The following is a 22,780-nucleotide window of genomic DNA, read 5'->3' as shown; positions in this document are numbered from 1 at the left end:
CTAATGACGTCAGTATGACGTCATTTCTGCCATTTTCGACCCAAAAAAGGTTTCGCGGGAAGAGCTGTCAGGCCTACAGCTTTAGAGATACAGAAAAAAATGTTTCAGACATAAAAGGTGTAGAATTAAGAGGGCTACTAAACTGCTATCTCGGATTTTTGAAAGTTTTGGATTTTAAACACCAAAAATAAAAAATAGATTTTTTGAATATAATAGCCAAAAAATCCAAAAAGTTTTTTTGAATTTCGAAAAAAACGAAATACATGTGATAGTACCTACCGTCTCCTATCTACATACCAAATTTGAGATCGATACCTCTTTTTTGGCCAAGTTATAGCGAAAAAACTTCAAAATTGATGACGTCAAATTTTCAAACTCAATTTTTTGCAATTCTAGACCGCGTAGCGCAAAACAAAGACCACCATTAGGCTCCCCGTGACGAGCTGCATCGAATCAATACCCATTTTAATCAAAACTATCAACTTTGAAATTTGACCTTTTTTTACCTGACCTTGACCTGACCTCCACCAGAAAGTAACCTAAACCGTACCTGATGGTCTTATAACCAACACCATTGAGTTGGAAATGAAAAAATTGGCCATAAAACATGCATCGCACAACCTTAGTAAAATTCGGTTCATGTGGTGACCCTTGGCGACCTGACCTGTGACCTGACCTGGTATGACCAGTGATCTCTAATAGCAACATATGTACTAGAAAACTGACGCGCTATCGCTGATTTTCGACAAAATGCGTTTTACTCGATGTTATAGCGCTGTCCCTAGAAGACCCGTGAACGGTGTAACATTTTATCTTTGACCTGACCTGTGACGTCATCGGTGACCCCGAGGTCAATGAAATTTGGTTTCCTTCAACAAATTTGACAGGGCTATGCTATCGAAAGCCGTTTGAATTTTCCAGATCGGTCCAGTAGTTTCAGAGATACGGGGGGGGGGGGCAAAAAATGCCCCCCCCCCATCGCGCGGAAGGTGGCCGGGAGGCCCACCGCCTGCCGGGTTAAAGACATGATGTGGAGTTTAAAGTGTAAAAAAAAACTCGAAATAAACTTTATCCACCCGGTTCGTTAGTTGGTTGGAGCTTTCGTTCGATGTATTTGCATATTTTCGTTACTCGTCAGCAATCGTATCGTAAAAACTTCACTCATATCAAATCATTCAATGAACGATTTGATATGACCGAAATTCTTAGGGTATTATTGCGGACGAAGATGTCTAATTATAATCGACAGACTGTATGCCTTACAGGTTGTATGTCTACGGATGAAACTTCATGTGAGACGGTTATGGGCTATCAGCTTCAAAATTAACTGCATGTGTAAAATGGATCACTATTAGTCATTGCTAATATACTTCTGCATATAACTTCGTCAGAATCGGGCCCAAGACACCATACTGACATGACCAGTAAGATCCCTCAGACTGGACATCACCAGACGTCAGTGGCTCATCAGATCGGCCCGATACCGAGAGCATCCATCGACACCGCGTGTCCTATCGAGGGCTACGGTCTTCAGACACTCACGGATGTCACCGGCCGCCGTGACGTCATCCGAGGCAGCTGCGTGACGTCACCGGGAGATCAGCGCGCCTCCCGGAGGTATCGAGTTACACCGGAGGCGACACAACTATAGTGTGTAGTATTACTCGTCCGAAAAACCAACACCCGATACTTTTGTGTATTGTTTCTGAAGAAAAAACGGACACCGAACTAGGCTTGCGACACCAAAAAGGACACCAAACGACACGAAAATAACGCACCCGGCAACAGAGGAGCCCATACCACACGCCCCCAAGAAACTGTGCACTCGCGTTCAGGCGCGCCTCGCACCAACTAGCTCTGTTGCAAGCGTTCACCCGCACCTCACCCTCGCATCTCTCGATTAAAAGTTCCATCCCACACAGCACTTCGCAGCGCTCGCTGTCACCCGCCCCACATTCACCAGCATGTGCCGAGTGACGGAAACTAACGCTCCGCCGTCGCCACTTTGGCTGGGTCACCAGTGTGATGAGATAGGCGTTTCCTGGAACATGAGGTGCAGCGCTAATAGCTTCCACCTACCCAACCCCATCCCTCTTCGAAAACACCTCCATCTTCGAAGGCAGTGGCGTCACTATTTGTGGCCGTTGCCCCCTCTTCGCCCTTCACCCTTCTTCAGCGCTGCCTACTTGTCTTTCTTTCCCGAGAGCAGACTGTTGTGCAGCTTGGTGACCACGGGCACCAGACACTCGCGCACCAGGACGCCGTTCTCGTCGAAGAAGGCGGCCACCGATCGCGTGACCGAGGCCTGCCGCTCGCGCTTGGACGACCCGTCCACGTACCGCACGGACAGGGTGTACTGGTCATCGAACCTGCCGGCAAAACAGAGGACGGTCAGTCGAGGGAAGGTCCTAAATCAACGGTAGGGGCCAGGGGGCTTGTGGGTGTTCAGAGGTCAGTCGCGGTACACAATGGGCATTGGAGATGCAATGTTAGGTGAACGCAAAAAACCGCATCAACGATCGAAATAAGTAGACTGCGAGGGAATTAACAGTACTGCATTGCTGAGCCGAAATAATTAGCTTTGCAAGTTTATAACGAAATAACGAAAAGGTCTTTAATTGGTTAACGATATCGAAACCTCAAAAACCCATGCTCGCACATCCTATCCGTTGCACCCCCTCTCCCCTCCTCACCATCCCGGATGCAATCAAAACACGGGAGAGTAGCGGTGGTAAAGTGCGGGGATCGGGAACACCCCTCTCCGGAGCTCTCTGTGACTGGTCATGTCCACTCTATAGCTGTCATGACTCGAATGGCGGACACCGGGCACGTCCGGAGCCCAAACGGCAGCTTTAGGGCGCAGTGGACGCGATTCGCTCATCTCAGACGCACGTGACCCGCCGCGTGGCCGACGAGAGGCAGAGATCGGAGATCAGAAATCTGAGCGACAGAATATAGGGAGCTGAACGACCCCACGACGATGAAAATCAGACACGGAAGGAGGGTTTCGTCATCACCATTTCAGCAACAAATCCAAACTAAATCGGCATGCCAAACATCTGCGATGCGTAGATATAAAATGTACGGTAGCAAAAATAAAGGTGACAAACGTGCCGACAAACGTCAGTCTTGCTGCCTTGTTATCGACGAGTCCTGGCGTAAACCACATTCTAGCAAAGTTCACGCAGTTCGCTTACATGAATGGATACGAACGTTTCGTGGCAATTCGCAGTTGCCAGTACTTAAAGTGATGATCATTAAGCAAAATAAATGGAAAAGTAGCACACAATACGGCAGCTGAAACAGCCAAAGTCCTATTTGAGGCACCTTATATTCCAAACACGTAGGGTTTTATGGCCACCACAAGCGCTGAATGCAATTTATGTGCCTGGCGCACGCAATAATGAAGGAACGGCACGGATCCAATCAATAATGGATTCTCAAACCAAAGTTTGTCAGCCAATGAGGAGGCAAGCTCCTTCCCGGACCGATTGGTCAACAGACTACAATTATTTATAGAGCCGCCACCAATGTTTTTAAGGTGTAATGTCGTTTGTAACCCCTCATGCAAACTGCCCTCTATGTATGCTGTTCTTGCGAGAACAAGTTCGACGAACAAGTCAGCAAGTACAATACCTGCATGCGACATGAAACAGTGAAAACATTTCGGTAGAGGGTGACACTGGCAGGGCACAAGCATTGACCTGGCGCAGATGACCCGTCACCCGACCGACCCGCGCCGAGCCCCTCGACGGAAGGTCACAGGTCACTGCCGTCCATCGCCGAGGACATGCGTCATACGCCGCCGCCGCCGACGGCTCAGCATTATCGACGGCACCAATAATCGGCCTAGTCGCAGCCAATCCTCCTCTTCCCATTGGGAGCGGGTCGGGCCTAGTCGGGCCAAGTCAAGTCTGATCAGGTCAGGTAAAGTAGGGTCAGATCAGATCGGGTCGGGTCGGGTCGGGTCGGGTCGGATCGAGTCAGGTCACATCGGGTCTCCTCCTCTATCAGCCGTCGCCCGTGCAGTGGCCTGGTGCATTTCGTTCACGGACCACGGCTGACGTGAGGCCGCGCTCAGGGAGGGGGCGCTCTAACCCAGCGGACTCGAGCGGTACGACGGAATACCCCCATCAACAGCGACACGAGGCTGTTTCAGCGAGTGAGGACAGCGAGAGAACACCAAAGCGGACGGCGTGTCGGCCAAACGGTCAGATACCTCCTAGCCAGAGCGTAGGAGGGATCCCGGAACTTGTTCCCCTCCAGCAAACCGAGTCAAATCGGCCAACGTCGGTCGAGTTGCCGCCCCATAGAGCAATGCCATCAGGCGATCAACGATAGAGCAATTAACAGGAGTCGCCGCTAGCGAGACAGTAAACACTCCGGTGGTTGAGGCTAGACGAAGCCGGACACTGGTCATGATCTGATCGGGCCAGGGACGGGCCGAGGTCCGATCACGGCCCACCTAACGGCGACATGTCCGGCCAAACGGGGTCACCGCTGCAAATAGCCGTATCACCGCCATCGAGTAATGGATTCAGATTAACAAGGACCGTCTAATTAATAACACAACTGGACCGCCATCACGGAGCATATTTCAGATCGACTGATTCATACCTGACACAATGTGCCGGTGTTAAACAAGGCATGAAATGCGGCATGTTGTAAAATTTACCAGGGGCTACGGTCTGTCCCATGAAATAGCACGACCGCGAGGTCGCAATGTCAGCTACCGAGGATCACACGCGCCACATTTCGCCAGCAGTGGGACCACGGTCGCCGGGCGACACAGCTGGCCCGCCGCCGGCCTCATTTGCGTAATCCCAGACTAATCAGCATGTTCACGGATGGCCGCCGGCACAGTGAATCACGGCCCGTCCCGGTCGGCACGCTTATTAACCATAAATCACGACCACGCCGCCGGCACGTATTACCGTGATTGTGATAGTGCCCGGCGCGTGACACTATTTACCGACTGCACATGAATGTGAGGACGTGACGGCAAAAAATCATAACCAAAGAAAGGATTTCTGAGGGATAAAAACTTCTGCGTACCACTTCAAAGGTCACCATAGGCCGACAGCGTCCAGCCCCTTCCCCGATATCCAGCCCCGGGAGTCAATTGGCGCCGAAACTGCAGCGTTATCGACGGTCCAGCTCGGGCCCATCCAATCTCCGCACCATGGGCTCTGCGCTCAAACTGAGCGCTCGGCCACCACTGCCCGCCGCTCGCTGATAAAGACTCCGCTGGCAGCCCACGTCACCCCAGCCGATCCGATCAAACGCTTCACCTATTCTCCGCGGCCGGATAAAAGACCGGCTGAGCCAGGCGGCGGGCTGCGGGCCAAGGAGCACGCCCAGACGCAGAGACGAGTTTCCGCTGACAGGACATGGCGATACGCGTGGCAGAGTCAAGGAGAATAGAAGAGGAAAGGGGATGAAAGGAAGGGCGACGGGAGATGAAAGTGGGCGGCAGAAATGCAGAAGAGAGCACCCGAGATGACAGCCCATATGAGTACAGGGTGTCCCATAAGTTCGTTCTCACCTTATATTTGCATGTAAAACAGAGTACATTGCGTTTTGATATGTTTATAAACCCTCAATGTGCTCCCCATTTCATAGGCAAACACATGAATACATGCTGCGACATGCCAACCGGCATGTTTGGCAGCATAGCAGGCTTGAAGTTAGCCCAGACTGACTTGGCATGCGCCGTGAGCTCCTCAATGCTGGAACACCGCTTAGCTTCGACGAGCCTCGATTTCAATATTCCCAACACATTTTTATGAAATTTGGATCCGATGAGTTGGCTGGGATGTGATCTTGCCACACACGCCTATCACAGTCTCCTGGCACTGCTTCTAAGCTTTGCTTGACCTGTGCACTGATGCACTGTCTTGCTTGAAGATGGGCCTACGACCTTCCGTATGCCATTTTCTCCTAAAAAAGGTGGTCATACTTGCGGTTCGAGTTAAGCTAGAAAACTGAAACTCCTAGTAGATCTTCTTGGAGAAGCATTCTGCGTCCCAAGACTGTTTCTGGAGTATCAATCGCAACGTGATCAGTGTCTGGACGCATATTACCCCACATTACCGTGACCCTGGCCTTTTGCATAGGAATAAAGCGGGGTGACATAAAAGCCTTTTCCGTCGCCCATATGGGACCGTTTTGGGGTTTGGACCGGTGTTTTATCTCGAGCACGGACTAGGTAGTCCAGATGACCACATTGATGTCACCGGCCCTCCAGTTTTTTTAGCCTCAGGCATAACGAAACACATGTTTGGCCATTTTAAGACGTTTTTGGCTGTTTTGAGCCCTCCGGTAAGTAGAGCTGAAGTCACCTTGAGTTAGGTACCCCGAAATGATACTCTTAGACAGCTGGTAATGCATCCTGAAAAGCCTGTTTACCAACTTTCTAACGCTAAGACCTTTTTGACGGCCATTTTGGCGCCACACAGTTTTGGCCACATGGCTCACTCGTGAAAGCTGACAAAAAAGGGCATAAACTTGCAACGATTGACTCCCGACAAATCATCGGCGTCACTTGTTGACTGTGCGTCCAGTTAGCGACAGACCTTGGCTACACACTGGATGACCTCAATCACCCTCAACCGTCGTGAATGGCCCAGTGCGGACTAAATACCGAGGCGTTCCCGTATCGGAGACCTCTATGTTGCGGCATAAGCCGTCTCCACAGGAAGTGAACTCTCTGGCAAAAAATATTTTGCCTAGACGAATTAGTTACCGTGGAGCACATTCACAGTTGCCATGGCAACCCCAAAAGCTCAGTTACATAATAAATTAAGCGAGGCTTTAAATAAGAGAGCCTCTAAAAGAAAAATTTAGGTGAGAAGGAACTTATGGGACACCCTGTAGTTTGAGTGAGTGAGTGAGTGAGTGAGTGAGTGAGTGAGTGAGCGAGAGCGAGAAGCGAGAGCGAGAGCGAGAGCGAGAGCGAGAGAGAGAGAGAGAGAGAGAGAGAGAGAGAGAGAGAGAGAGAGAGAGAGAGAGGAGAGAGAGAGAGAGGAAAAGAAACCAGAGCACAGAAGAGAAAACAGGACAGCAAAGAAAAAGAGAAGGAGGTGGAAAATAGAGCCCACCGAAGTGAGTGGTGGTGAAGGCGGCGGCGGAGGAAGGGGGAGGGAGTCATCCGACGAGCACTCAGTCATTCCCTGGCCTTTTCATTGCCGCCATCCGAGCAAATAATGCCCCTTCATCACACGTTCCAGCGGCAGCCAAGAACGACGCTGGCAGGCCCGGGCCCAGGGCCCGCTTAACGGGGCGAACGTAAAGCGGTCACAATGCCTGGTAAAGTCCATCGACCAGCCGTAAAGCGAATCTCGCTAAGCGTTTGGCGACAGCATGAATAGCTCCCATGAGCACCCAACTCGATAATACGGGGAGGAGTATCAGTATCATCCCCCGAGGATAAATCGGTCGACCACACAGTCACCAGATCGACACCCCATGACCACCCTTTCCCTGCCCTCACCTGGGACCGCTCACGCCTCCAGGGGCCATTACAAAATGAAAATGGCTGTCCACGCCGTTCATTGACGCTCGGCGCCGGAACAAACAGGGTGCTTGCCAGCGGGCCGCGACGGTCGGACGTCGGGGGCAAACACATCAGAGGATGAGGCGGCACACGACGGCTGGTGGTGTCACCTGACACGGGTGTCACCGTGTCAGACACCTGCTGGGTGTCAGATCACGAGTGCTAGACACCTGCTGGGTGTCGGCCCCATGACCGACTCGGGTGAGGACAGCGGGCACAATGGACGAGGGCGAATGGTACTCGGAAATGAGAAGCGAAGCGAGCTCCTGAATGAATAGAAAAAGAGCAAGAGACTATGAAATGCAAGGAGTAGGCTGTGGCTGTGCTATCCACTACCAAAGACCAAAGATCCATTGTCAAACGGATATGGGGAGATGAGATGCATGCCCTACATTCGCCATGAAACATTTTGATGCTTCCATCAGTCAGACGGCAAACGGAACCATGCATCGGAGGATAACTTACGACGAAACAGCGTGTCTCGTCTATTTTGACGAGCAATACGCCTGCCATTCACTTCCCGTGGAAGACACCTGTGCAATAAAGCCAACAATAAAGTCGAGATCAGGGTATATTGAATTAGGTCGAGATGACATTTACCTGCACCCAACATTCGACACACCAGTTACCGAAACGCGGCATCTCGACCTCATCTCGCCAAATGAGACGCCATATCGCCTAGCACGTGACATCTATTCCGCTCGTCTCCGCGGGTCTAATCCAATTCGGCGCCGGTCGCGCAGACACGGGCGCTGTATGATGGATGTCGCCTACAGGAGGTTACCCGGAACGACACACGGGCACGGTCTCAGTTCCTGTCAGAAGTTCCCGGAAGTCCGTCCAGCTTCCGGGCCGGATCGCACTCGGAAACGGCTCACGCTTCGAGTAAAGGGATGGCGACGTTCTGATGTAAAATAGTCGAGGCTGCATTCGTGGAATATTGTCTGGTTAGTGAATGAGCGGCACCCTAAGTTGAAAGAATATTCTCACCCTTCACTTAGGTCAATCAAATTTCGATAAATTTACTATGTACTAGATTTCAGACAATGAACTTGTTACCCTCCTCAGCAGAGCACCAACAAATATAAGCACAAGTACGCAACAGTTCCGAGCACTCATTTTATGCTTATATATTTCAGATACTTCAGCACTGCACTGGTAACAACTGCATAATACAACTTGTATAAGGCATGCTGTATGCAGCCTCAAGCAAAGACGTATGATATCAGGTCATGGAACTCCTGCAATGGATTTCCTAGCGTGCCCGAAACTTTGACTACTTCGCTTCGAGTTTATGGACTGTTGTGACCCGATGGTCACAACCCGATGTCTCAAAGTTTCACACGCAAGCACACATTGAGACACGACAGATAAAAGCGGCCAGCCTCTCCACAAGTTCGACTTCATTCTAGATACCAATCAAGGAAGTTGGTCTGCCGGCATGCGATGCTCATGCTCTGGAGAAGACGAACTTCGAACGAGAGAACTCTCAACAAACTGCAAGGGTATCAAACTGTTCTTACAGTTGCATTTGACACGGGCCCTTGCTAAGCGGGCCCGCATTGCAATGACCATGATTACCTGAATGTTCAAACCAATATACCATTATGCTCAACCACGCTTCCACCAGAACCAGACTGCAGCCTTGAATTTTAACCAAACTTGCACGAAACATAAAAAGGGACCTATGGGTCCAAAGCAAAAATAAAACAATAGTAAAATGTATGAGCGAGATCTTCAAAATAATCGCCATTTGCCGGCTATATAAAATGGCCGGCCCATTACCGGCGGAATGCAATTGAACACAACGGACGGCTGCAATAGCCCGGTGGAACGCGTCTCATATGTCTCTGGCGCGCCGCCGGTGCCGCCGGTGCTCGAAGCGTGCCCCGTGCTCCCGGTCTGCCCGGGAAATGGCCGGCCAGCCTGCAGCGGGACCCAATGACGGCGGCCCGGACGACGGCTGATCTTCTAAAAAGGTGCGCTCACCCGGCCCCAGTCGATATCTTGACCGCCGACTGTCACATTACTGATCCCCGGGGCTTGAACGCATTCTTCACAGGGCAAGACATAGACAATTTTGAGAGAGGCTGCACTCAGATAGCGCCAACTTGGCGACACCTCAATGGGGTCGCTAATGCCGGGCGGCAATGCCGAGCGGGAACTACTTCGGCGCTCGATACTGAACTTCCGGGTCAAAGGAATACGTTACACTATCAGAACCAGAACGACCGGCCCGGAAAGTTTCACGCCTTTGATCCCAGGACAGAGATAACCCGACGGAATCTGCAAGTCATTAACGAAATTCGGACAGAATGGTGCAGGCTTCACGCAGAGTGTAGTTTGAAAAATGACTCGAGTTGGAAGCGACTTTTTTGTGTGTTTTACAACGCAATGTTTGAATTGAGAATTGAGAGTTGAACTGAGACATTTATTGTACACATTAATCAATGACTTATTAGATTAGGCAATTATTGAGAGAATGGCTCATAACACTTGGGTCATTAAATGAATATTGCTCGGTATTCCAAGAGCCGACGGACCACTTGATAAGCCTACAATCCCATGATGCATCCACTCAAATCCCGGAAATCAATACAGCGATAACCGACGAACGTAATCTGCCCCACCCCAGCTCCAAAGTTCTGCCAACACCGTCCAGTCTAACCCCACTAACTGAGCTCACGTTCAATCTCCTGATAACGAACAAAATTCCAGCACATCCTGGTCATTGCCCAGCATCAGGCACAGCCGAGTTCATCTGAGCGCGATTTCCGTGAACGCCCGGGTCAATGTGAGCCATGGAGAGCTCGGGTTATAGCCCGTATGCTCGTACCAAGAATCGGTCGATAAGACGATAGTTGCCGGATAGGGTAAAAGGGCCGGACAGTCATGGCTGCACTTCCGTCACCTAAGGATGGTACTAGGTCACAATATACCCCACCTCGGCCTTGAGTCAGTAATGAATGGCTCTGCGGATCGCATACTGAGATGGACTAGTCAAAGAACAAGTCTGACCGACTTACCGTTTGAGTGAGGAGCTGACTTCCCACTTGGAGTCGGGGTCCACTCCGGCGGCATCCTTCTGCACGGCCACCAGGAAGATATTCTTCTCCACGTAGGTGGTGTACAGAGTCAGCACACCCATCAGCACGAAATACGAGCACACGCAGAAAATCAGCACCGGCCTGAAAACACACAGAGGGGAGACTTTGATTGCATCTGAATTGCATGACGGAGTGACGGACACACTATCGCACCTATCAGGAGTAAGAACAAGGTGAACAAAAACTCGTGGTCCCAACAATTCAGCATTTCAACAATTCAGCAGCCTAAACATGAACAGAGCTCCCCAGATCTATCCACTGTTCCCTGCGAACTCCTATCACACAGACACAGACACAGACACGGGCACAGCAGTGACGTTGGCGTTGCGCGGAGGCGGAGCGCGAAGAGAAACCACTCCACTCTGCACGAGCCGAATGACCGGCATCCATCGCCGCGCTGGCGGAGGATCCGTCTCAATCCGGCGACGGTCTCTGGCGAGCGCTCTCGGCGGTCGGCAAAGCCGGGGCAGGAGAGGGAGGGGCAGCACCGTCACCCAAACTTGGGCCAACTCGTTAGCTAGCTGCGATTTTCGCAGAGCTTTTCATTTGGCGCCGACCCAAAAAAGCCGTGTTTGTGGACCAATTCGACACGCACACGAAGCCCGAGGCGTCACGCCATTGCCGAAAACACAGGGATTAAGCGCGGTGTTTTACACGATTTTCTTTCAGAATACACATAAGTTATTGCTCGGATAAGGCGGTCGAATACCTAAGTGTTGAACCTAAGTGTTGGGTTAAAAAAATAAATGCAAAAATGTTTTGGAGATGTGTTATCAAGAAAAGTGCTACTGTCGTCATTCCAGAGCGCGTGTGATTTTTCACAATGCCATGTGTTAAGGTTTGAAAAATTAAACGACGCCCTGAACGATTGAAACAAAACGTTACGCCAGATAGGAGTGGCGGGGCCATACATCAAACATGACAGATCACCAGCCTCGGAGGCCATAGTTGGAGGACCGAGGAAGAGATCTAAACCGGAAGCTGATGACACACGACTCCGAATCCGATAAACGTTAAACCAGTATAGCGCCTTTTGGGGCGACTAACGGAGCGAGCGAGGGGGTGAGTCTTGCACGTGCGAAATTTCGAGGGGGTACCTCCAACTGACTTGTGCACGGCACCCTACTGACCGGTTTCTAGCGATGTGCCAAATTTGAGCACAATCGGCCCAGCCGTTCTCGAGATCTGGGAGCGGCACCCTGCACGTGCGCACGTGCAAAATGGGTCCCAACTGACTTGAGCACGGCACCCTACTAACTGGTCCCTAACCGTGTACCAAATTTGAGCGCCATCGGTCCAGCCGTTCTCGAGATCTGGAAACGACCCCTGCACGTGCGCACGTGCAGCAGCACCCCAACTCTGGCACATGGATATGCAGTGCCTAGTGGGTGCCTACCTACATGCCAACTTTCAGCGCAATCGGCCAAGTAGTTACCGAGATATTGCAACAATTACAAAACGGACACCTCTTCGTTTTGCACGTGGCACGTGTATAAGGGGTCACCCACATGCATCAGGAATAGTCCAATACTTGGTAGAAGGAATGAAGCTACCCTACAAAAATTACCGCGTGTAAATCGGTCAAGTGGTTGCTGAGATATAAGCCTCGCAAAAGCGTGACCACGGCCGGCCGGCCGGCCGGCCGGCCGGCCGGCCGGCCGCTCATACTCAGAAATTTCCGTTAATCTAAGGAAAGACTACGCTCGCTTCGCTCGCTCCGTAATCATGCGTCTCTCAGACCATTTAGGACTCATTTCTCTAAGCGCCACACTATGACAGCTCCAATAAATTCCCTGCGTGATGACCGATAACAGCTACTTCCTCAAAGTCCACAGTTCACGCAGACGCGTCTCAAATAGATCTGACCTCAGCCCTTCAGCATCCGGAGCGATAGGCCGCTCGTCCATCAGGCTTCCGGTGATCGACGACCGACGGACGGCCGACGAGACGCCCTATCTAATTTACCTCCAACGCCGGTATGTCCATGATAGACGGCCCTCAAATTCGCCGGTTTAATCAGCCCACCACGCCCGCGGCACCGCCGCCGGTGCTGTAACGTGTTCGAAATAACCGCCGCATTGAAAGCGGCCCAGTGTGAGCATTTATAGCCACATGGAGCGGGATAAGTCGCTCGGACCCCTGTCGAGTCGGTGCCGGCTCCGGTGCCGGTGCCGCGGTCGGCCGGATCGGGCCGATATTGAAGCCTGGCGCCGGCTCAGAAAAGTGGAGGTATTGCACTCGCTGCTCCAGCGTCGGCGGGCCACGGGAGACGAGCGGGGAGGGAGACGAGAGGAGGCACCGGAAACGAAATATTGCTGCCGAACCCGACAGCACACGTCAGAGCGGACATACGAGACAAGAAAACAACAGCAAATACGCCAAGTCTCAGTAAAAAATAATCTACAACCCACACAATGTACACGACGCGTACAACGGAAGCAATTCCCCAAATTCCCCATAGATTTTCGGACACAGCTCCGTTCATACACCCTCATCGAGCTAAACAAACACTCATTCCAGCCCGACAGGCCCACCGGGAGCCTGAAGCGTCTGTATGGAGACCAGCTCAGCCGATCCCCTGGGCACCGCCGCAACGAACAACAGGTAAAACCGGCATTCAGAAATAGCGAACAGTACTCTGGCATGGATAGCATAATGTCTGGCATAGATTATGGACTATATGTACATGTGATGTATGTATGTATGTATGTTGCCAAATGAACTTTCAAGATATCTTATCATGATCTTTTTGCCACTACCCCTACATATATTTCGAGAAAAAGTCGCACACCACGTCCAACGATGATATAAAAATGGACGTTAATGAGATATTGTGGACTTTTTACACATTTGCAGCTCTGAAAGTGTCACCCTATATTATCCACCAAACTGGGCAGCTTATAATTACGCTACGCCTAGTTATCGAGGCCACTGCCGCCGTCACCGCCCCCGGTCCTATGTCCGGTTAGCTGGCCATACATCACACGATATCGGCGTCGGCCACACGCAGCCGGTCCTGTCACCGAGCTGGCCCTGAGCTGGGCCGGTGGTAGGGAGCGGTCAGCGGCGGTCAGAATTGGTCCGAATTGGTCAGGATTGCTCGGCATTAGTCAGCAGGGGTCAGGATAGCCAGGGGTGGTCGAGATTGACCACTGCGATCAAGAGAGAGCAGAGGTGGATAGATTGATCAGAAATGACCCCAGTTAGTCAGCGCACTCACTGACGAGTCACGGAGCAAATGACCACATACGTCCCGAGCTGAGCGCGCAGCCCCGAGCCACTCCCGGCGCGGACCCCTGCGACCAATACCGGTCGGCGCGGCCGATCACATACCCCGACCGATCGGCGCTCGATACCGGCCGAGCGCGGTACCTGGACAATTACCAAATGCCACAGACGATTACCGTTTCAGCAGGGCGGAAATACACTCAGCGTGGCGGCAGTGGTGGCTGCGCGAGCCGTCCCAGCCCCGCCGCCCCGACCCAGCCGCTCCATAATGCCGGCCCGCGTGAGAACAATAACAGCGAGCCTGATTCAAGCACGCAGCACAAAGGCAAATGTGATATTCAATTTATGCAGCCTCGCAGACGAGCCAGCGGAAAATGCGCGGCTGTAAACGAACAAGAGTCTCTTGACGAAGAATGGCGCCGTAACGAAAAAAGAACCGGCTACAGGTATGCCAGCGAATAGGATAGCTGGCTTATAAATGCAAAACCATGCTGAAATAGAAGAGGCTCAGAAAATAACGAAGCGGGTTCTTATATAGAAATTAATCTCGACTTCTTTTGATGAAGCAAGACGACAAAGCTGGCATTTTTACCAGTCATCAGTGCGATATTCCGACACCATATCGACTATCGATAGATAATAAACATCCATAAAAATCCTCAATGAAATGGAAACCACACATTCGACGTCACAACTAGAGCGAACGGGCGAAAGGCGACACCTCGGCTTTGAGGTGGCGCGGAGAACCGCCGCATTATTCCGTCGGCCGCGGGGGAAGAGTCCGATCACAGAGAAGCTCGACAGTAGAATCCCGGCCCGGTTCAGACCCACCACACTTCAAAGGGACGGCGCCGGAACCCGAAATCCCGCCCGCCCCGGTCTCCACAGCTGGGATCAATCTGAGCGGCGGCCCGTGTCCGGTCGCGGCTCAGCCGGCGTACGTCAGAGGTGTGAAAGGGATCCAACGGGCGAGCCGCCGCGGCGCCAGACGAGAGCCATATGCCGCCCTAATGGACGGAGCGCAAACAGTCGACTGGAGGAGTTGTGAAACTCGGAGAAACATGTTTGCTTTGACTGAAGGAAGTAAAACAGAGGACGGTGACGTCATGCTTGATAACTATCTGTTTTCCACAAACAGCCCACTTCTTAATGAGATAAACAGTTAACTAAAGCAATGGTGAGGCGTTAAGTATACCCCGCTGCCAACGCACCCTTACACGCCGAAAAACAGACAAACGAGCGTCAGTTTGTTGAAAAAGTCAAACTTCCCGTAAAGCACGGTAATTTTGATTTTGTTTTCCACTGGCGAAACTTCGACACGATTTTTTTTTTCGCGTCAATAAAACCAACACTTTGCTGTCTGAGCCCGTTACGGTGTGACCAGTTGACCCCACCCGCTCCCCGACCCTACCACTGACTTCCCCACTTCTACCGGCCCGCCCCTCCGTGCGCCGGTCCTGAATAAGGCCACGTTCCATAATGTCCGAGCAGACCGGGGATTTTGGCTGTAATAACGGCACGCAGTGCCCCAGCGGCGGGGGGAGGGGGTAGCGGACCCCGCCGGCGTCAACAGGTCTGGCAACCCCAGTATAGTAAACGGGCCTGGCCGCGGCAGGTCCGGCATAGAAAGCTGAGCAGAGCACGCATGGATCGGGTTTCTCACGCCTACGTAGGGACGGGACAGTCGTTATTCCTGGACAGTAACTGCCAGCGCTGCCGTCACTGATTGCTTTGGCAAAATTGCGGTGTGCACTGTGAACACATTACCTAATGAAAAAAAAAACTTTCCAGCAGCCATCGATGCAGCATGCCAATACATGATTACTATGTAAGGTAGCAGGCAATAGGAAAACATATTGCCCAATGTGATGTCACCGTTTTCCGAGGGTGAAAACCGAAACATGCTTTGTTGCCCGCGAGAAGCTGAGGGCGAGTGGAGCGTGGAGCAGAGGGAGATTGGAAATTGTTAAAATTATCTACCCGATGTTAACACTGTACATATAAAGCTTCATCTATTTTACCACGGCTCTAAGACACCAACGTCACCGAGTTTGCTACCAAACAATCCAATCACCTGGTGGTTTGACGACAAGTGCTGTACCAGGTGCCGCCACCCCCCCCCCCCCTTCCCAGAGTGTCGTCCCTCCACACAATGTCGCTCACCCCTCCCGAGTGAGTCCCCCCCGGAGAGCGCGTCTCCCTCCGCTCTCACCTGGAGGCGGGGAACGGGTGCAGGAAGTCCCAGACGATGGCCAGGCCCGACAGGCCGACCGCCAGAGTGCAGATGGCCAGCCGCCAGTCCATCAGCCAGTGGCTCTCAGAGTACTTGTACTTGGTGAGCAGCGTCTGCGACGGCAGAGGGCGGGGCAGTCGCAAATATACTCGTATAGATGACGCGGCGATCGGCGGATGGGCAGCGATGTTACCGTACAGTTTCCGTGAGCATAGAATCACAGTGATAATAATTAACTGTAACGCTAACTTGAGTATAATCAAATCAGACGGTTTTAAAATGTCCTAAGGTAGACCAGTTGACTTCGCATGTGACTTTTTACAGTACACACCAGTGCCTACAAAGGCTCAATGAAAACAATACAATTTAGGAAATGACGCTACAAGCCTACACCCTTACCTCTTTGACAGCATCATCCAGAGCATTTTTCACAGCTGATCCATCCCACTTGTCGACCTTGATGGTGTCATCTTCCACTGCAGCAGGCTGAAAAAAAAATCAAAGTGGTTAGAAGAATTATCTCTTACTGGCATACTAATATATGCCAGTATCTTAAAGGGACCCTCCCACCTTCAAAAAAGTTAATGAATTGGCACGAAAGTGATGTCGCTCGGTTCAGAAAGAGCGAAAACGAATATCTACCAAATTTCATCGAAAAATATTCACCGGTTTTCAAGATATTAGACTTTTACTTTTGTTTACTTTTTGGGATCTCCGCTGTTCCTAGCAACTTTATTTGAAAGTGCGGCATTTGTTGCGCGCAATGCAGCATATACCACCGCGTGCTACGAAACGTTTTAGCAAAAGATTTAAAAATCGTTAGATCTCCGTTGACGTCACAAATTCTAAGGGGGCATACCACAGGGGAGCAATGCCGCTTCAACCCTATTGGACGTAGTGTCTAACGGTGGCGGCCATATTGCGCAGACCAGAAACCGGCTGCCGCCTGTGTTGAGGAATAGGGAATTCGGGACCTCGATTTACGTTTGCGGCCGCCATATCCGTTACGTTCAAGTTACGTAGATACGGAACCCGGCATCTTACGCAGAATTGAGTGGAGAACACGATCGTATCTTCAGAATTCCTCAAATTCACTCGCCTGACCTACATTTGCCCCGGCCGAGGGGGTTGATTGAACCCACCTCGCAAATGCACCGCTAATTAAACTTGAATTAAACGGTACAGTGGTCGTATGCGGCAAAGTATAATGCAGAGTGACTGGTAGGAACCCGCTGTAAGGGTCTCAGGTCAACCGGTGACCTCTGAGGTCAGGTCAAGTGATCTAAGGCACGACTTCGGTTTTTGGTAAATAACTTCGCCAAAAATGGCCGTAGAGCCGCAATTTTGGCATCATCGTGTTCAGCTAGCTCAGGCGCATCGAGTGATATACTTTTTGTTCGGGTCAGGTCAACTTAGGGTGTTGACCTCAGGTCAAGGTCAGGTCAGCACCCCCAGGTCACGAAGTTGGTCGAAAGAGGTCATGTCGCATATCATTCGATTCGGCAGGTCTTCCTGAGTCCATTGGTGGCTTTCCCGACTCGCTAGCTCAATTTGATCGGGAGTTATTGAAGAAAAATGGTGACCCTTGTGACGTCACGAATGACGTCACGCAAGGGCAACAATGCCAACATGAAGCATAGAACCTTGCAAAGAGTGCATGAAATCATGATTTTATATGCTTGAGATAGTTTCAGATCATTCTCGGCGCCAAAATAACAATTTTCATATTTCCCCATTGACTTATAAGGGTTTAACGTATTAGTTCCTTATAGCTGATGATTTCTTAGGATTTCATCTTGTTCTCCACTCAATTCTGCGTAAGATGCCGGGTTCCGTGTGCACATAGCTTGAGCGTAACGGATGCAGCGACCGCAAACGTAAATCGAGGTCCCGAATTCCCTATTCCCCAGCACAGGCGGCGGCCGCTTTCTGGTCTGCGCAACATGGCGGCACCGTTGGACACCATTTGGCGGCCGATGCGCATTCCACATTATAGAGTTCAGTGGGGCATACCAATGCACTAGCCCCTTAGAATCCGAAAACTGCAAGTTTGAAATTCCATATCTCCGAATTAAAGCATTTGTCGATGTTGTGAGTGCCCAAACCGGTATTTGCAGGCCATGGCCACCAATTTGGCTATCTCAACTCAAAACTAATGTTAAGGTGGGAGTGTCCCTTTAAGAATAAAAAAGCATGGACCATAGATAACATGATTCATGTTATCTTTGCATGGACTAATGGGCAATGTTATAGCTAGCTCTATTTTGCTCTAAATTACCTGTTTGTAAAACAGCATTTACCACAACAGACATGACTTTAAAACTTCCCATTCCTAATGCTGACTAATTCCATTTCACATACTCAATGAAAAACAATGAATATGAACAGGATACAACATTTTTGGGCTGCATGATGCCTCTCAGCTAGCAATTATTCTCCTGTTCTTATCAGTCATCACTTCAGTGTATATGTAAAAAAGATCTTGGTCATTATTCCTATTGTCTGCCCAATGTCCTATTTGTACTCCATATTTTTAGGCCACAGAATTAATATCAATAATAATATGTTAACATAAAACACAGTGATCTGCAAGGGGGGGGGGGCATCTCAAATTGTTCAAAGCAGTAATAAAATGATCATTTTATTCTTTCATTTCTTCCCCTTTATACTTTTCTTCTATAGCACCTATGCTAAAAACAAATAATTAAGGGATTTGTGCCCCAGCTTTCTTCTCTAACAGAAACGGAAAGTTGTTTGCTGCAATTCCACAGAGGCATGAAAAACATGGACAGCAGAGCAGTGTAGCCACCACGCGGCTCAGCAGAGTGCACAGTAAAAGCAGGTGCCTGCAAGCAGTTCAGAAATCAGAAGACAGCTGAATGTCATTTGGAAGCCTGTCATCATTATGGCCAATATAGTGAGAATTAATGATGGGGTGTGAAACAACCCATTCGCAACTGCTTTTACCATCCACAGTCCACCCTCAGCAGACAGGTCTGTGGGGCCTTGCCAAGGCCGCCTTGGTAATATCTGGATTGCATCAGCTGGCTGGCCAGCTGGTGATGTACGAAAGCCATCAATAAAGATATAGGTAAGCACGGTAGTAGATGGACAGATACCTACATAATACATGGCACTAATAGATAAATTATGGTTGGTTTGGGTTGAGCACCACATCCAGTGGACCAAGGCGCTAACCAGAACTCTCACTCTGTTACAAGCGGTCAGGTAGCGGCAATGCCACGTGCATTGCCCGGGAATCGAACCCGGATGGCCGAATCTAGAGGCAAGTATCTCACCCCTAGACCGGAATGCTCCCCAGAGAAATTAAGAGATAGATATTTAGCCTTTTAATCTAGCATTGATTTGCAGCATTGTTGATGCATTGCATTGCACTTGAATCACATAAATCCTTGTTGATCCACAATTGAAGTTAAAGGGACCCTCCCACTTTCAAAAAAGTTACCGTAAAACGGGGTGATAAGGGACAGTTTTGAGGTGTTTTGTTATATAACTCAAGAAGGGTTGGAGATAGAAGCATCAAATTGTCAGCATTTTATGTGGAATTTGGTGCTTTACATGCCTGCCACATTAAAGTTTTTAAGATTTATACCTGCATATTATTTTTTATTATTTTTCATCACTGTCCCTTAGCACCCCAATGTGGGGTGTTAAGGGACACCTATAGTATTCCAAGAAATGGTCATCAAATGCCCACAATTGGGGTGTGGAAGGGCACACAATTTATTTATTGAAATGTTTTGCATATTCTGTCACAAAACAAGTCAGGTTCATTCACCACTAATGACCTTTTTAGCCAATTACGTGTAATGCAGTTTACGCATGTGGAAAATGTGCTAATTGTAAGATAAACAGAACCAAAAAGTAGTCTTCTGTCATCAATAAAAACCCATGTTGAAGCTAGTCACTTGTCATTATGCTGCCCTCTTTGTTTTAGCCTTTTTATGATGACATCACATTTACCTACATCAGTCTCCATTGACCCGTCATTGTAAAAGAGAGTGTTGAGATGTTTTGTTACATAACTTAAGATGTGTTAGAGATAAAAGCATGAACTTGTCAGCATTTTATGTGGAATTTGGTGTTTTCCATTTCTACTTAATTAAATTATATTTAGATATTATTTTTTATTTTTTCTTCCCTGTCCCTTAGCACCCCACATCCACCTCAAAATATGCATGTATCCGGAAAAGAGGAAGAGGATGATGAATGAATGGGTGGATTTGCACAAGTTTTTCAGGAAACCTGTGCAATACATGTGACAATACACCTATGCATTCATTTTCCCTGTACACCCACTAGTTTATGTGGTACACACAGAGTTTTGGAGATGTTTCAATTTTGTGAAAATGTAGCATGATTTTCAAATCCATTTTTGAACCAAATCACTTGCATGAAAAACCATACCATTTTCTCCTATGGTCAAGAGCAAAACAGTGTCAACTACCACACTGAAGTTTTTATTGAACCTTCTCAAATTAGGAAGTTAATATGACTCAAAGTTTTTCCCATGCAACTGTCCCTTAACACCCCACTGTCCCTTAACACCCCATTTTACGGTAATGAATTGGCATGAAAGTGATGTCCCTCCGTTCAGAAAGAGCAAAAACGAATACCGTAAACCGGGGTGACAATGATACCCGGGGTGACTTTGATCATAGACCAATTTCGGGCCTCAAATGAGCATTTAGCTGCTGTGAACTGTATTTTCTATGCCAATGGTCAAATAAAGCAATGAAGCATTATAGCAGACACTTTGGGTCCCAGTTAGAATAATCATGTTCTTGTCACAGCTTGTTTTTTTGTTGTCATTGGCATGAAGTATAAATTCGCTAGCATCTCCAGCAAAAATAATGGTAAAGATGAGAAAGACCCAGATAAAGAAAGAGAAAGGAAAGGCTTAGATACTGATGATGGAGGATGAGCATTGAGCTGCTCTATCTCAGTGGTAATTGGAGCGTCAATGGGAAGTGAAAAAGACAATCAACTGGGAGGGGCATGAGCAGTGTGGCAATTGGTCCCACAGCCACCAGCAGACAAAGTGTGATGTAGAACAGGTAGCCTGTGGCTTAGGACATCTGTGGCTGTTACTTAATCTTGAAGCCAGATGTTAAAGTAGCTAATTTTGCTGCTTATAGCTCTGTAATGTGAGTTTAGACCCAGAGCATGCAACTTTGTTTTAATGCCTCAATGATTCATAGTTTTACTGTAAAACGTGTGAGTTTTTGTCAAGCAAAGCCTTTGATTTTATTCAAAACATGTAAGTTTATTACACAAGCCCCTTCCGAGGGCTCCTATGGCACACATAAGGTGATTTTAATGTAGTGATCATAGTCACCCCGACCTCTGGGTGAGAATGATCAATTTTTTGGTAAAAAAATAAAATATTTATGATAAATTTCAAGACATTTATTGTACTCAGTTAGATAGAGAATTGTCCAATTGGTATGATGAAACAGTTTCCAGAGTGAAATATCAAGTGATTATACAAGATATTGTACCAAACTGGTCAAAAGTGATACAAAGTCACCCTGGTTTACGGTATCTACCAAATTTCACCGAAAAATATTCACCGGTTTTCAAGATATTAGACTTTTACTTTTGTTTACTTTTTGGGATCGCCACTGTTCCTAGCGATTTTATTTGAAAGTGCGGCATTTGTTGCGCGCAAAGCAGCATATACCACCGCGTGCTACAAAACGTTTTACGGACGTTCGAAAGCCTGATGACGTCATCAGATTCCCGTAATGGTTAAGAGATAGGGACCACGCTGGTCCCACCCTGCAAGTAAAGGGAAGAAATTTCTTGAACACCATAAAGCTGCGGGGGTTGCGACCAGGATAAATGGTGGTTTCTGAGCCTGGCCGCAAACTTGACTATCTCAACTCAAAACTAATGTTAAGGTGGGAGGGTCCCTTTAACATGTCAATGAAACATTTAAAGTACCCGATGATACTTACCATTCTGCCCAAATGTGCCAAAACTTGCTTCAACTAAAACAAGCAGTTTCAAAATTATTGAACTAAGTAGGCGCCAGTTCAAGTTCAAGCTCAAGCTAGCAAAGTGGGGCTTTGCTTATGCTTATCTTGATCTTGCTTTACAATCACTTCAACTTGCACTAGCTTCAAATTCAAATATCCAGCAATTCAAGGTATAAGTTCTTCGCCAAACAGAAGAAATACAGTTTCAACAATCTGAATCCGTGATTTTGGATCTCCCTCGAGTTATATCAATATCAAATAAATAACTATACGACAAAAGTAACCAACCACGCCGGCGTGAAAAGTGAATGATGCAAGGCCATCTATAGATGATGCTGCGTCAGTTTTGTATCAAAAACACGTATACATTGGATTTGGTAGCAATAGAATCGGAGGAAATTTTTAGGAACTTTTCAATAACTTTTGGAAATTACTTCACATCTCCCTACTTTCCTTCATATTCTTCCGTTGTCACTTGTGTTTTGTTATATTTCATTATTAACATTTTTAATTTGAATGCACAAAATAGGTTGATATTGATTTCATTCAGGCGTTTATTTAGCCTTGCAATCGATTCCTCGCCTCTGGTGAAAAAAGATAAATTGTTTTCTCCAATATTTCCATCTATAAATACAAATAAAATCCCTATGGAACG

The 22,780-nt window shown here is 48.8% G+C and overlaps 1 protein-coding gene across 1 annotated transcript; it reads right to left on the bottom strand.

The window, feature by feature from the left end:
• Nucleotides 1–1,682: 1,682 nt before the first annotated feature.
• LOC122385113 (probable signal peptidase complex subunit 2) lies at nt 1,683–22,486 on the bottom strand. The gene is made up of 5 exons (XM_043373111.1): nt 22,105–22,486; nt 16,523–16,609; nt 16,103–16,236; nt 10,582–10,743; nt 1,683–2,369 (listed from the first exon to the last, which is right to left on the bottom strand). Exons 1-5 carry the CDS (start codon nt 22,105–22,107, stop codon nt 2,183–2,185), a joined length of 573 nt encoding a protein of 190 aa, XP_043229046.1. The 5' UTR covers nt 22,108–22,486; the 3' UTR covers nt 1,683–2,182.
• Between the last annotated feature and the right edge of the window lie 294 nt (nt 22,487–22,780).

The sequence above is a fragment of the Amphibalanus amphitrite genome, unplaced genomic scaffold, assembly GCF_019059575.1.
Source record: "Amphibalanus amphitrite isolate SeventyFive unplaced genomic scaffold, NRLGWU_Aamphi_draft 000209F_arrow, whole genome shotgun sequence".
NCBI lineage: Eukaryota > Metazoa > Arthropoda > Thecostraca > Balanomorpha > Balanidae > Amphibalanus > Amphibalanus amphitrite.
The sequence above is the reverse complement of the archived record's forward strand: the minus strand, read 5'-3'. Positions and strand labels throughout refer to the sequence as shown.

Excerpts from the sequence above, each read along its gene's own strand:
- LOC122385113 (XM_043373111.1), bottom strand. Across the intron at positions 10,744-16,102 it reads CACCCGTTCCCCGCCTCCAG|GCCGGTGCTGATTTTCTGCG; the intron begins GTGAGAGCGGAG and ends GTGTGTTTTCAG. Across the intron at positions 2,370-10,581 it reads GTCAGCTCCTCACTCAAACG|GTTCGATGACCAGTACACCC; the intron begins GTAAGTCGGTCA and ends TTTTGCCGGCAG.